The sequence below is a fragment of the Penicillium cataractarum genome (genome assembly GCF_028827025.1).
Source record: "Penicillium cataractarum strain IBT 29864 chromosome Unknown utg000004l, whole genome shotgun sequence".
Taxonomy (NCBI): domain Eukaryota; kingdom Fungi; phylum Ascomycota; class Eurotiomycetes; order Eurotiales; family Aspergillaceae; genus Penicillium; species Penicillium cataractarum.
In genome coordinates, this window is record NW_026622740.1 from 2,937,972 (window position 1) to 2,952,919 (window position 14,948).

The window sequence follows — 14,948 nt, forward strand, 5'->3', positions numbered from 1 at the left end:
CCCCAAAAACCGCACATGCCTTCTCCCGAGTCTCCCCCCAAGCACTGGAAAAGGATAACGGGCCCAGGTTTTTTACGTCTCTCCGCTTGGTAGCCCCTCCATAGGGCTTTTTCTTCCCCTCTCCACTCGGTCTTGTCGGTCTCTCTAGATCGCCAGCCCATCCGCTCCCTTGGGAATAAAACATCTTCTCACCTACACATACGCCCCCTCTTTAGGCACAGCCAGGCACGCTCATCCACTTGGATCTTGGATCGATAATCGTGTAACGCCTCCTGTGGGTGCCAGATCCCTGACCTGATGAGCCCAGTCGCAGAGATCCACCCCGCCTTCTTCAGGATTCCAACAGACCTTCATTTATTGGATATTCGATAACCAGTCGCAGTGCGCAGATCGTGTCTGAGAATATCTATCAAGATTTTTCTTTTGTTTTCAAACATTGTTCTCGCTCTGCCTCATTGTCGAAAAAACCAGAGAACTGTTGTCTCGATTTGTGAGTCCAACTAGTCGTACAATACCACCGATCTAGAACGACAAACTATCCCACCGCCGCCTCGTCCGATCCATTCGCAACCTCCCCACCCTCCCGACACCACTTGCCCTCGGGCAGTCCTCGCGACACCGACCTCTTTCTTCCCTCCCTCGAACGACGCACACGTAAAATGTCGTCGCAAAGCCCCCAAAACTCGAGGCCGGGGACCGCGCGGAAGCGGTCGGAGAGTGCGTCGGCCCCGTGGCCGGCCTCGATCGATGCTACCAACGTTCGACCCGTTAGCAGAGACCGCTCGCAATCCGTGACACACAACGAAGGGCAGCGACTACCACCGAGTGCAGAGTTAGGTGGCACCGATCGTGTGTTTCCCATTCGGTCGGTCGTCTCAGTTGATCCAACCGCGGCGCAACATGTCTCATCCCGCGCGCGGGGTGCGGTCTCGCCAACCCGCGAGGGTGCTCGTCAGTACTCGATTATCGACCAACATACTTGGCAGAACCTACAATCCCAGCCTCAACAACCTCAAGAACCCACTATGCCTACGGACACCCTACGCCACGAAACGGTTGCTTCCAACGATCAGGCTGAATTGGCCACCCACTCCATGGCATCCCGAGTTGCCCAGCATCCAGAGATATACGCGAAGGTCAAAAGCGACAGCCAGTCTGCAAGGAGCGGCACTCCTCAACCGCCCTCGCGCCCTCTAGCCGACTCCAACGAGTCTTATGGGCACGTTACGGCCCGGTTCAAGCATATCATGACGGACAGTGGTCATGCCGTTATCACAGGACGAGACGGGGAAGCATTTCAATATTGCGAGGATGAGCCTATTCGCATTCCGGGAGCTGTTCAGAGCTTCGGCGTCATGATCGCGTTGCGAGAGGAGTCTCCGGATCAACTTGTGGTTCGCGTAGTAAGCGAAAATGCTCATCAATTTTTGGGCTATTCCCCAAAACAACTCTTCGAATTGAAAAGCTTTTGTGATATCTTGAATAACGATCAAGCCGATTCATTACTGGATCATATCGACTTTGTCCGTGACGATGCTTATGACCCCGGTGTGGACGGGCCTGAAGTGTTTGGCTTGACTATTCCCACGCCGGATGGCGAGAACCGCCGTTTCTGGTGTGCGACGCATGTCAGCCAGGCGCAGAAAGATCTGATCATCTGCGAGCTGGAGTTGGAAGACGACGAGACGAACCCACTGAATGTTGGTGGATTGGAAACCCCATCCAGTCCGACGGGGACGCTGGGATCCTTCCCGACCGCGGAGCAGTTCGCTGGCAGTACCGTTAACATCAGCCAACCGCTTCGGGTACTACGCAATGCTCGACGAAGAAGGGGTGAGGCTGCAGCCATGGAAGTCTTTAGCATGTTGTCACAGATCCAAGAGCAACTAGGTCGAGCAAATGATCTCGATACTCTTCTCAACACTACGGTTGGACTAGTCAAGGAGCTGACAGGTTTCCATCGCATTATGATTTACCAGTTTGACAGCAGTTGGAATGGCTTGGTTGTGGCGGAGTTGGTTGATCCCAAGGTCACCATTGATCTCTACAAGGGTCTTCATTTCCCGGCATCTGATATTCCGGCACAGGCACGGGAGCTCTACAAAGTCAACAAGGTTCGTCTTCTTTACGATCGTGACCAGATTACCTCACGACTTGTGTGCCGGACGTTGGAGGATTTGGAGACCCCCTTGGACATGACCCACTCTTACTTGCGCGCCATGTCACCAATTCACATCAAATATCTCGCTCACATGAAAGTCCGATCGTCAATGTCTATCAGTATCAACGCTTTCAATGATCTTTGGGGATTGATCTCGTGTCACTCGTACGGAAACACTGGTATGCGTGTTTCGTTCCCAGTTCGCAAGATGTGCCGTCTTCTCGGTGACACCGTCTCCCGGAATATCGAACGTTTATCGTACGCATCTCGTCTCCAAGCTCGAAAGTTGATCAATACCGTGCCCACCGAAGCCAATCCATCTGGTTATATCATCGCCTCCTCTGATGACCTGCTACAACTGTTTGATGCTGACTACGGTGCTCTGTCTATTCGGGACGAGACGAAAGTCCTGGGTGACACTACACACTCCCAAGAGGTCCTTGCTCTTCTCGAATTTCTCCGTATGCGCCAGTTGAACACGGTGCTTGCCTCGCATGATATCATCAAGGACTTCCCAGACTTACAATACGCCCCTGGCCTCAAAGCCATTTCGGGATTATTGTATGTCCCCCTCTCAACGGGCGGCAGTGACTTTATCTGTTTCTTCCGTAAAGGTCAGCTCACCGAAATCAAATGGGCCGGCAATCCGTACGACATTGCAAAGCGGAAAGAAACGGCTGGATATTTGGAGCCACGCAGCAGTTTTGCGGCATGGCGGGAGACTGTCCTCAGCCAATCGCGCGAGTGGTCTGAAACGGATGTCGAGACGGCTGCGGTTCTCTGCCTCGTCTATGGTAAATTCATCAAAGTGTGGCGACAGAAAGAAGCGGCCATGCAGAACTCCCAATTAACCAAGCTTCTTCTCGCAAACTCGGCACACGAGGTTCGTACTCCTCTTAATGCGATCATCAACTACTTGGAGATTGCATTAGAGGGTGCTCTAGATTCGGAAACTCGAGAAAGTTTAACAAAATCGCACTCTGCCTCCAAGTCCTTGATCTATGTCATTAATGATCTACTGGATCTCACCAACACCGAAAAGGGACACGAGCTTATCAAAGACGAGACATTCGATCTTCAAACTACTTTCCGAGAGGCGACTGATATGCTTGCCGGCGAGGCCAAACGCAAAAACATTTCGTACACTGTGTCTACCAAGCCTGGTCTGCCTCGAATGGTGGTTGGCGATCAACGTCGCGTGCGTCAAGTATTCTCCAACCTCGTCTCCAATGCTATCCAACAAACCACCTCCGGCGCCGTCACAGTTGAGATGTGGCGGTCTGCCAACCAAACCGTGCCTGGACATGTTGGCGTGGAGATGATGGTCTTGGACACAGGAGCTGGCATGTCGAAATCCAAACTTGAAGCCATCTTTTACGAGCTGGAGCAAGTCTCCACTGATGATACTTACTATCAGGAGGAAGATACCTCGACTACGCAAAAGTCGGAGACGAAGCGGGCCCTGGGACTTGGGCTTGCGTTGGTCGCAAGAATCATTCACAATATGCAGGGCCAGTTGGGAGTCAAATCCGAAGAGGGCAAAGGTAGTCGGTTCAAGATTCTCTTACAATTCAAACTACCCGAGGGAGTATCAACGGAAGTACCGCCCGATGCTGTCATACCTAGCTCTGCGGCCGTGCCGCCCACGCCTATGATCTCCGATCGTGAATTCACCTTGGTGGGTGGCGTTGCTGAACGTCGTGAAGATCGACGGCTCAGCTCTGAAAGTCTTAGGAGTGGAGGCAGCTCTCGCAGTGGCAAGAGCCACGCTGATCGTCTGATAAGTGCCATACAGGAACCTGCCCTGGTTCAGCGCGCCTTTAGCGACAGCTCCGATCCGCGTCAGGTCAAACTATCAACCAGCCCGCCTGTCAGTTCAAGCCATTTGTCGGCAAACATGAGTTCGCCACGGTCAAACAGCCTTAAGAGGGCATCAGTGACACATGATCCGTTGGCTAGCCTGTCTGCAGTCACCCACACACCACCGCTTGCCCTGCAACCGTTCAAGACACCACCTGCTCCGGGCACCGCGAACGTCACCGATTCTGGTGTGCCAATGGGAGCTCTCCGAGTTTCCGAACGGGATGTTCAACGTAGAGTCACCCAGCAGGCTGAGCATCAGTCATATTTCCCACCCGTGCCTATCCCGGGGACTGAAAAGTCAATCGCGACTTCGGCATCTGCCGTCCCCCCTTCGACTGTACCCACTTCGGTTCTTTCTACGACTCCCCCGCTACTTCACGTCCTCGTCGCAGAGGATGACCCCGTCAACAGCAAAATCATCCATAAACGGTTGACCAAATTGGGTCACACCGTGGTACTTACCAACAACGGTGAAGCTTGCGCAAACACCTTTACCTCGGCCAGCCAAAACTTCGATGTGGTCCTCATGGACCTCCAAATGCCTATAGTCGATGGGATGACTGCAACCAAGATGATTCGTGAATTTGAATCCAAGACTCCGGATTCACTGTCGTACAAAGCTCGGCAGAACGAACGTATCCCTATCTTCGCTGTGTCTGCTTCGCTGCTCGAGTCGGAGAAGCAGACATACATTGATACGGGCTTTGATGGCTGGGTCATGAAGCCAATTAACTTTACACGACTCAACGTTCTCTTAAGTGGTCTTTCCAATCGCGACGCAAGGTCTTCAACCTCATACAAACCTGGCCAGTGGGAAAATGGCGGTTGGTTCAATACATGATCAAATCAACCCCTCCGCCAAACCACCTCCCGACCAAAACAAAAGTTCCTCGAATACGCCTTTCCCAATCATCATGCATGGTCCTCGGTCTCCTTCATCAGCAACACCCTTCTCCTTGAGTCTTCGTTTCTCATCCTAACAGGCAATACATCACGCCTTGGATGACTTTATGGGTCTTACGAATATTTCCTTTCTCACCTGGTGCATTTTGTTTTATTGTCATGATTACCCTGCATAACCAGCCATGTATACGGAAAAAGGCTTGGTGGATACCCGTTTGGCGTTTTTGATTTTTCTTGATTTTTCTGGGACCATATATATATACCCATTTCATATGATATCTGATTGATGCCTGCTTGTTTTTGTTTCTTCCTACTTGTTCTTCTGCATCTTGTCTTGAGTGGGGGGTAGATTTATCGTGGAGTGCTTTGTGCTGTTTGTCCATGATATCCCCTCCAGGTTAGTCATAATTTCGTACCATATTGGGATGGTTGCTTGTTTGTCATAAGTATACAAGTCAATGCAACACATTCATCCATAAATACAGAAGTCCATTTTGTAGGGGCATGTGATCGCTTGAGGCTTTGAATACTGAATTCTTGGAAAGGACTTGAGGCTTGACCAGTGGTCGCATGAACCAATCCTAGCTTGTGGACATGGTGAAAGGGCTGAGGCTGGTTTCAAGAAGCTGTTAACATTGCGGGTGAGGAGAGTTGCAAACAGGAAAAGGTATATTAAAAGCAAATAACCACCAACGTAAAGCACAATCGGGTATAGAACAAAACAAAGGATAATGACCGCGCAGAAGAAGCCAAGATGATCACCACCCAAAGAGAAAAAGCCTCCCAAAGATCGAAGAGACCACCACCAAGGAAATCGACGCAAAGAAACTACAGAGCGATGGTGTAGTACAAGCTTAGTATAAATACAAAACTTTTGATGCAAGATCAAATACTGGACTCGACAAAAAGAAAGGGACAACGCCTAGCTCGATCTCGGCGATTCGAGCAATCTCATTTCCACGGTGGATTTTGTTTCTGAAGATCCAATTCGCGGCCGGGAGATATTCTCGGATGACAGCGTTGAAGGAGATAGAACACAAGTGCCAACTGGACTAATCACGTTGTCATTCGAGGATGTCTCGCGAAGAGCCTCGTGGAAATCGTGCGTACTATTCGGTACAGAGAGTGACCGATGCGATACGCCTGTATGAACGAAGCCGGGCATTTCCTCGATGTCCACCCTAGGCACCATCCTTCGTGCAGAGACCATGTCAAAGATGTTGATATCGCTTGAGCGGCGCGGACCGCCGGGATGTTGCTGAGGTTGTTGGCAGACGCAGGGTTATGTGCGGGTGAGCGAGCGGAGACGGTTAAGCACGGAGAATTCAAGTTTGAGTTTGATGCTGTATACTGCTGTTTTGAAACTGACTTCGATGTAATGTAGTTTGTATTCGGTGATTATGAGGAGGCAGTTGAGTATCACGACTACCACGTTCACCCAGATAAGATTTATAATGACTTTTCGGCCTTCTTTGCCCCGGACTTCGAGGACTGGACCTAGTGCGCGGAGGGCTTCGCGGATGTATATGCCGCAGATGACGAAATCCTGGATGCAGAATCCTGTTAGTTGGATGCGGTCGAATATTGCGGCTGGACTGGCGAGGGCCGCGTTATTGCTGAGGCTGAAGAAGAGGACTGTCATGGGAATGTGGAAGATCAGCGCGTTAATGACGATCATCCATAATACCCAGCTCAGCTTGTTGATGTCGGAGACGACGAGATGGAGGCGGGAATAAAGTACAAAGGCTTGGCCGGTGATCATGGCATACCAGCCGATGATAAAGGGGATGGACATTGGCAGATTTGGGGCAACGGAGACAAAACGGATCATAGCTGGAATCGCATGCAGTAGAATCCCCCAGGAAGCGATTTGCATACTCCAGAAATATAGACCACGGTAGTGTTTAAAGGTCTCCAAGGCCACAATTCCGGTCTCGACTGCATTATACGCGCCTATTGCGAACATGGAGACAACCTGCAAAATCCCGAAGTTCTTCCACAGGATTGCCCCCACATCGGGGGGTAGGCTGCTCATCACATTGTCCATGGTGGCATGGGGAAGCAGGTATAATTCTTGATGTTATATCAAAGGATAAACATGGAGCTTTGCAAGAAGAGAGAAAGGAAAGAATACATGGGAGCCTGGGAGGAGATGAAAGGACCAAGCTAGGATATAAAGACACCCCGGCAACTACTCAATCTACAGCGGGGCAATTGTGTCAAAGGCACGGTGTCGAAATGGCAGTGCACGACCACGGTCCATTCCGCGTGGGCCACGCTGACATCGGAGTCTGGGGTTTGCTCCTTGGTCCGAGTGCCAGAGTTTCAGGGCCCCGAACGGTCCTGGCAGGGATAAGGTTGGGCTACAGTGGATTACAACGGCGCGTGGCCGGGAGCATTTGTTAGAGGATCGAGTCATGGTGGAGTCCGTATCTTCGCATCTTTGGGATGTATATCGTGTGATAGCGGAGGCGTCAGCTACGAGGGATGTGATTGCACGATATGTCACCGATATGTCACCGATAGCGGAATAGGGGATGATAGGCTGAGATGGGATCTCCGAGGGATCTCCAGCGCTATGATGGATAGTGCAGATTGAAGAGATCCATCGCAATTTGGCGATAGTATGGGGTTTCTCGGCAGCTTGTCATGACCCATGGGAGACACGAGTAATGGCGTTTATCAGGCTTGTCAGCTCTGATTGTATCGTGGTTGCCTCTTCCCACATGGCGAAAGGTTTTTCATTCATTGGGCATGATGATAGAGAGCAACTCAACAGGTCGAACTGCAATTCGGAGCTATCTGGGTGCTAAGCAAGGATGCGGTGGGGTTGGCAGTTTGGTAGAACAAAGAAACTCGCCGCGGCTGGCGCACCTCTCAATTGGTGGATGCCAGTGGCGTTTGCAAAGACGAATGAGAGTCTTCGAATTGATTTGGTTGCTCGTGCACTCAGGATCGGCAGAGTTTGGGCATCATGGCACGTTCTTTGTGTGATATTCTGAATTGTCCGGTCACTGGTATCAGTGGTCGTTCCTGGCGTGGATTATGATGGGTGGATTCTATCGGAATTTGGGTTGCTAAATGGTTAGAAAAGGTTGAAATGGGCATCAATCATAGAATAAAGTCAGAGAAAATTAATATTGAGTATACTGATTATTTTGAGAGAGTTCTGTGTAAAGAAGTTAGAGAATGAGAAAACGACGTCAAGCGGAAGATCTGGTGGTCCGTGCGCCAACAGCCAAGCCGAGCTTCGTCAGTTCCACAGGAGCACTTCACCTGCACAGCGCACAAGATGGTGTCTTTCTGGCCCTGGAAGGTGAGTCTGACGTGATCAAAGAAGCTTCTCACACACCGCTAATCTCTATCAGGGCGAGGATAACTCCCCCGCGTCCTTTGAAAAGACGCTGTCGACCTTGTCTACCAAGATCGCCCAGGCTACCACGCGACTGGACCAACAGCGCCAAACAGCCCGTCGCTTCAAGGCTCTGTGGACCCTCTACTCGACCTTTGCATATCTCTTCTACTCGATCGTCCTTGCGCTGGTACTCGGATGGGAGAGCTGGGGTGTCAAGGAGTACACCGCCATTGCGGGCGGCCCAGTTCTGTACGTACCCGGTTGACTCTGACCTCGGTGTGAGATATCGGCTAACAACATTTCTCTCTTCTAGGATATACGGAGTCCGAACAGCCGGCGCTCGTCTCTTTGAATACCGCATCTCCAGAAGCCAGCGCCATCTCGATGAGCTGAACAAACAGCGCGACGAGACTATCGAGAAACTCAAGGTCGCAACCAAGTACAACTCCACGCAACAACTGCTCGAGAAGTATGGCGGCGAGTCGCCAAAGACTAGTCCCAACCCCAAGGCCGGCCCCGACAGCCGCAAGCAAACTACACCTTCGCAGAAACAGCAGCAACAACAGCAACATGTAGCCCGCACGGGACTACCCCCTCCTCCAACCGCCAACATCCGCCGTCCTCCTCCCGGCCAGTCTCCTATCGGGCCAGGCAACCCTCCCTCACCTCCTCCCTACCAAACTCCCCAACAACAACAGGCTCTGCCAAACGCACCCTCCACACCTCCCCTCCCCCAACAATTCACCGAAGAGCCGGGCTTCGCGCCGAACGCATTCCCCAGTTCCGGACAGTATATCGAGCAACCGCACTGGTATGATCGATTGCTGGATGTCCTGCTCGGCGAGGACGAGATGCAGCCCCGTAACAGAATGGCCATGATCTGTGGCTCGTGTCGTCTGGTGAATGGCCAGGCACCCCCGGGCATCAAAACTCTCGAGGAGCTGGGTCGTTGGCGGTGTGGTAGCTGTGGGGCTTGGAACGGGGAGGAGAGCGAGACGACCAAGATGTTGTCGACCTTGAGGCAGAGCTCTGGTCCGGCTGAAGGTCTGTCGGGTTCTGTCTTGACTGTCGAGTCCGATGGTCAGGGTGGGGATGTCAGTGACGAAGGGGTGATGGTTGCTGCTAGTGAAGAGGATGAGCAAGGGGATCGGGATTCCGATGAGGTGAATGAGGACGAGTCGGATCAGAAAGAGGAACCCAAGGCTGAACCTGTCCGTCGGTCAAAGCGTGGCAAGGGCAAGCAGTAAATCCTTCTTTTAGTACTATATTTCTATCAACGCTGCATTAAGTAACGCCACGCATATATTTGGCTACGTGCAATTGATCAAGTCTACATTCTCGGGCGATACAAATCTTGTCGTAATTCTTCATTCGGTTCACTATCTAGCCAAGTAGTTCGATGATCAATCATCTCACTTGTAGGGATCCTTCAAGCAACTGCCTCTGCCAATTGTCCCGCATGGAACTTCTCAAGAACCCACAACGCCGTCTTGATCTCAGCCTCATCAGCCGAAGCGCATCCCTCGATAACCGCAAGTTGATTCTTATTCATACTTGCAGTGCACCGGTACGTCGCAGCAACCCCCTTCGCCTCAACCCGCCTCGCCTTGAACGCCACCTGGCCACCCGTCTTCGCAAACGCGTCCTGCGCCTTGTTTACAGGATGTTGGACATCGATCTCCTCTGCAATGAGACGTCGCAGATACAAAAGTAAGCCCAGTCTCTCTAGGAACGTGGTGCAAGGACCGAGGCTGACGTCGGCACCTGAGTCAAGGAATATCGCGCCGAGGGTGCTTTCAACGATGTCGGACATGAACTTGTCTGGGCGGAGGCGTGAGAATAGCTCCCATGGATACTTGGATCCGTATTGAAGTTCGTGGAGAATTTCTTCGCGCATTTCCTGATGTCGTGCGACAGATGCATCTCGGGCAGCCCCAATGGCCGGTCCATTGTAGCGCAGGAATTTCCATAGTCCGGTGCCGTCGGCGGTCATCTCCATACACAGGAATGCCAGAAGGCCAGAGTTGACGACGGAGTGCTTGATCATGGTCATCTTTCCCTCAGGGAATTGCTGGTCTAGCTCTGCGAAGACGGTGACAACTGCCATGTCAAGCACTGCATCACCCAAGAATTCGATGCGCTGGTATGATTGAGTCCGCATATCATGCTCGCACGACGAGTGGGTCAATGCCTCAGTTAGGAGCGAGGGGTCTTGGAAGGTATATCCAATTAGTCTGCCGATGGTCTCCGGGTCCAGTAGATTGCTGGCGAGATCTGGGTCCTGTTCTCTCGGTGGGACAGTTTCTGGAATCTCTATTTCCGGCAAGAACCGGTGTAGACAAGCCTGTGCCCTTCGCAAACCGCCATCCATGTATCCGGCACCGATCAATGCTTCGACCACGTCGGCGAGAACCTTCCTGGACAACTTGCGCGTCGGTCGGTTAGCTGCCAGCGCCGATTTGCTGGAAATAAATGGTGGCTTCCATTTGCGAGGTGTAAACCGATCATTCAAGATAAACTGATCGAGACCAGTATCCAGTGCAGCCCGCGCAAGCCGTTGGTTTTTGATGAGCTTGTCACGGCTTTCAGAGAGATACCCCTCGTGCCATGTCGGCTGCGAATAAAATAGGTGACAGCTCACCGTGAATTTGAGGACCGAATCGCCAAAGAACTCAAAGAGCTGGTAGTGTGTGGGTGCCTGGGCGAGTGGCGTGGTAATTGCCGTCAAGACATGTCCAAGGTTCTGAATTCCAGCTCCCTTCAGGATGGTCTCGTTGACTCTGTGCGCAACGATTGTGGCTTCAAAGCGGTCAAGAATCGCGGAGATGAATAGACCAAACTTGGACTTCTTCCATGGGAGTCTATCAACCGTGCAGCCTACGGCTGGAATCACATGGATCTTAGGAGGTGCTTCCTCCATTTCATCCGCTAGCTGAGATGGATTTCGATATTGGAGGAGGTTTCGTCGCTTGGGCAAGCTCCGACATTCAATCTCCAATCCTCCTTCCGCGTGCCACATACGAAACAGTCGCGGTTCGCTGTACTTTGCAGTATCACGGATAATACCAATAAGGGGAACATTGTGATCATGCTCGTGGAGATCTACAGCTTTTTCGGTACCTTCGTAGCGCTGGATCCAAGTTCCAAGCTGCTGGACCGGTATGCTAGGGACAAAAGGAGCCACATAGTCTCTATCGGTTCCTTGCAAGCGAGACGATGGGGCTTGAAGGAACATGCCGGTAATGGTTCTCATGTTTTGGATGATCTCCACTGTTGGATTCGGGCTGATGGGCTGACTTGTTCCAAAAGTCACCGTCATGCTAGTTTCATTCTCCCAAAAGAATTTCAGAGGGTCTGGTGCGGGCACCCCTCTTGGAAGCACGATCGACATCAGCAGGTCCTCATTCACAGCACCAGTGCTGTTGTCTGTTACTGTGATGGTTGTCTCATGGAGCTCCTGCATCACCCAGTCTTGAGCCAAATCAATGTAGGGATCATATTGCGCGGAGCAGTCTATCAAAGCTGGCATGGACATTTCTTCCGTGAATCTGAGCTCTGGCTTCCGATTCAGTGGTAAGAGGTTATCATTTACCAGGCCGTACTCCCAAAGAGATTTGTAAGCCTGAAACGCAGCTTCCTTTCTGGCTGCGATCTCGGTGCGCCACCAGCGCTTACCCCGTGTTTGACGAACCGCCGGGTGAACTGAATTGGGAAGAGTGACTGTGCCACGAACGAGACGACTCAAGTCCTCTTCAAAAGAGAACATAGGACGATTGTCCACGTATTGATCGGTGGGTAGTAGGGAGCAAAAGTGGTGGAGGTGTTGCATCGCATCGTCTGCAGAAATTCGGGCACTGATATGCTAGTTAGAATCGGGTTTAGGCAATTAGTAGATGAAGCGTACCTTGTGGATGCAACAAACAACCACTCATCAACTATCTCTTGCTTTGCCTCAAGGTTTAATGCCTCTTGCCGTTGCCTCTCCTCATTTTGATAAGCTGCAATCATCGTTTGCTCTAACTCTTGCCATTTCGATAATCGAAGTGAGTCATCTTTGGTCGATAGCATAATAGCATACGTCGAGTCCTCATGTCGTGCTCGTCCGCGTCGCTGAATGAACGACTTCAGATTTGCTGGCTTGTCGTAACAAATGACCAAGCGGCACGAGCTGACATCCAGACCTTCTTCAAGGACATCGGTGCCAACAATGAGGTTCTTCCGCCCAGCTTTAAACTCGGATAACGTGTCGCGTTGCATATCTCGAGTGAGCAAGTCGCCCAGCGAGTCTTTCGAGGTGGCGTTGTTCGACCACCCGACGAAAGATGCACACCTGAAGCGATCTCTAGTCGCGGGGTGGAGTGGCAATAGTCGAGTCAGGACGCTGACCACCGCTCGTCGTTTGACAAATATTATCCCTGAGAACTCGGCATGATCCATTCTCTCGAGGAAGGAGAGCAGTATCTCCAGTTTTGGAGAAATGTGAATGCTGTCCGTACTATCTTCGGGCATTCGCATACCGAGTAGGAGTTCCAGGAGGTAGACTCTCTCAGCCCGGTCCAAACTCGTCATGGAGTCATCGTTTTCAAGTGATCGTCGAAATTGGTCGATCGATGCTTGGATGAAGTAGTCGGCCGCCCAACCGCCAAGTTCAGCATACATGTGACAGGCTCGCTCAAGGAACTTTGTCAGCTGCTCGCTGCAATATGTCTCCCCAGTTGTGAAGATTTTCCCTGCTTCCAATGCTTTCTCTGGTCTTTCTCTAATCATGTCGAAATAAGGGTCCTCCTGTATGTCGTACGCTTTGACGCATTTCACAAGAGACGGCAACAGTCTGCTCCCGACAAGGCCTTGCTCAATCTCATAATGTGGGTAAGGAATACACTCCAACCGCGGGCGATGAACATGCTCAAGTAGCTCAGATCTATGTTTCCGTGGGGCCTTGCACACAGCATTCAAGTTTGCCTCGATCAATCTGCAAAGTTTGTCAGTGGATTGAATCATCATTGGATGTCAGGCTCATTCACCCTAGCTCCTTTGGATTTGAACGGACAATAGGACTCGCGGTGAGTCCCAGAATTCGGGGAACGGCATGTGGGCCGAGTTTGGAAAGCGTCGGGTGGTAGTGGTACTGCATGATCTTGTTTGCCGGATGGCCCCGTGTACAATGGTGAGCTATCGAGTCGCGCCTGAATTAGTCCTGCGGCTCGCATTGAATGCAATCAATTCCAATGCTCACCTTCATCGAATACCAGCAGGGCCAACTGTGACATGCGCACGAATCCATGATTCAACGCATCGGAAAGAACTGCATGTGTCGAACAAACAACGCGAATATCTTTGAGGGCATTATTCCAGACGGCCTGTTCGGTCCACCTATCAACATTGTCGGCACCTATCAACGTTCGAGTCTTAATAGACGGAATCTGAGAAGCAATAACATCATGTTGTTGGAGGCACAAGGCTACCGTTGGTGCTAGGAACCAGACCAACTGCGCACATTTCTTAGTTAAGCCAAAGTGACGGAAAACTTTGTTATAATTTCCAAATACTCACCTTATCTGCAGGGCATCGCTCGAGCTCGGAAATGATGCGCAGAACGGCACTAGCGTTTGTTGATTAGATATGTATGCAGATGCATAAAAAGTCGAGGCATGCATACATATGGGTTTTCCCACTGCCAGTATCCATCTACAAGGTATCAGCAAATTGATTCAAGCACGCACGATAGATAGACATACCGCAACAATGATATTCTGCTGTTGACTTGCTTGGAGCATCTCCAGCTGATACCCGCGGGCCTTGTACCCAGCTGCATCACTGCCACCCAGATCGACAGGGACTGCGGAAGTCTCATCAGGGCTCTCATCCATGGCGTCCATTCTTTCTGGGATTGAAAGAAAAAGGAAATGGAAATGCAAAGAAAAGGAAGGGATGGCCCGAGGCCCAAAGGGGAGAAGGAGCTGGTCTCAAAGAAATCAGGTGTCAAAGTGAGGCAGCTTTGGTTGGCGGGGGCCCGCTTATCGGGGCCTTATCGCTACGGCGGGCGGTAACGCCCACCCCGCCAATCAGCTTCCCCACACTACAACTATGTATATCTATCGATCATCATTTCGATAGTAGATGTTACTGTTAAGTGTAATCTTTATTGAATATGGTAGAAATTATGGATATTTAGGCATATTCTTAATGGAGGTTGTGCTTGATTTTCGACCTCATCTTTGGAGAATGCAGGCACACTGCTGCGGAAATATATACATCCTACTGGCAATGCTCTATCTGGAAGTCGTTGAATGGAAAGCTGTTACCACAAAAGTGTATTAGAATTACCTAATTATCGGATGAGAGGTTGAGGAATGGTTATGTTTTGATAACGGAGTAAGGTTGTTTGTGTGCAGTCCGATTTCCAACCGGTCTGGCGAAAAGGCTAGCTAGGAGACTGGCGGTCAGAAGGTCTTCGCCTCATCAGTCCCTGATACAAATCTTTGAGAGAAATAAATGTAGAAGAATATTTTGTGGAGTATTGAAAAAAGTATAGTAAACAATAAAGTTAGACGAAACACGGCTGCTTCGAAGCAGATTATAACTGGAATCCATTATCATATGTACAGTATACGAGTCCCGCATATTAGACTGCCTCTGTTATTAGACTGAATATCAAAAGTACTA

General features: G+C 50.9%; 4 protein-coding genes across 4 annotated transcripts; 2 read left to right on the plus strand and 2 right to left on the minus strand.

The window, feature by feature from the left end:
* Positions 1–659: 659 nt before the first annotated feature.
* On the plus strand, positions 660–4,865 carry fphA (putative sensor histidine kinase/response regulator; the record flags this gene model as incomplete). Its single annotated transcript, XM_056698499.1, has 1 exon — positions 660–4,865. One exon carries the CDS (start codon positions 660–662, stop codon positions 4,863–4,865), a length of 4,206 nt encoding a protein of 1,401 aa, XP_056557024.1.
* A 1,344-nt stretch (positions 4,866–6,209) lies between these two features.
* N7496_005571 (uncharacterized protein) lies at positions 6,210–6,974 on the minus strand (the record flags this gene model as incomplete). The annotated part of the gene is made up of 1 exon (XM_056698500.1): positions 6,210–6,974. The coding sequence occupies one exon, from the start codon at positions 6,972–6,974 to the stop codon at positions 6,210–6,212; it is 765 nt and encodes a 254-aa protein (XP_056557025.1).
* A 1,245-nt stretch (positions 6,975–8,219) lies between these two features.
* Positions 8,220–9,529, plus strand: N7496_005572 (uncharacterized protein; the record flags this gene model as incomplete). The annotated part of the gene is made up of 3 exons (XM_056698501.1): positions 8,220–8,243; positions 8,296–8,531; positions 8,596–9,529. 3 exons carry the CDS (start codon positions 8,220–8,222, stop codon positions 9,527–9,529), a joined length of 1,194 nt encoding a protein of 397 aa, XP_056557026.1.
* Positions 9,530–9,711: 182 nt separating this feature from the next.
* On the minus strand, positions 9,712–14,161 carry N7496_005573 (putative RNA helicase/RNAse III; the record flags this gene model as incomplete). Its single annotated transcript, XM_056698502.1, has 7 exons — positions 9,712–12,136; positions 12,187–13,254; positions 13,307–13,454; positions 13,519–13,771; positions 13,836–13,884; positions 13,942–13,970; positions 14,021–14,161. 7 exons carry the CDS (start codon positions 14,159–14,161, stop codon positions 9,712–9,714), a joined length of 4,113 nt encoding a protein of 1,370 aa, XP_056557027.1.
* Between the last annotated feature and the right edge of the window lie 787 nt (positions 14,162–14,948).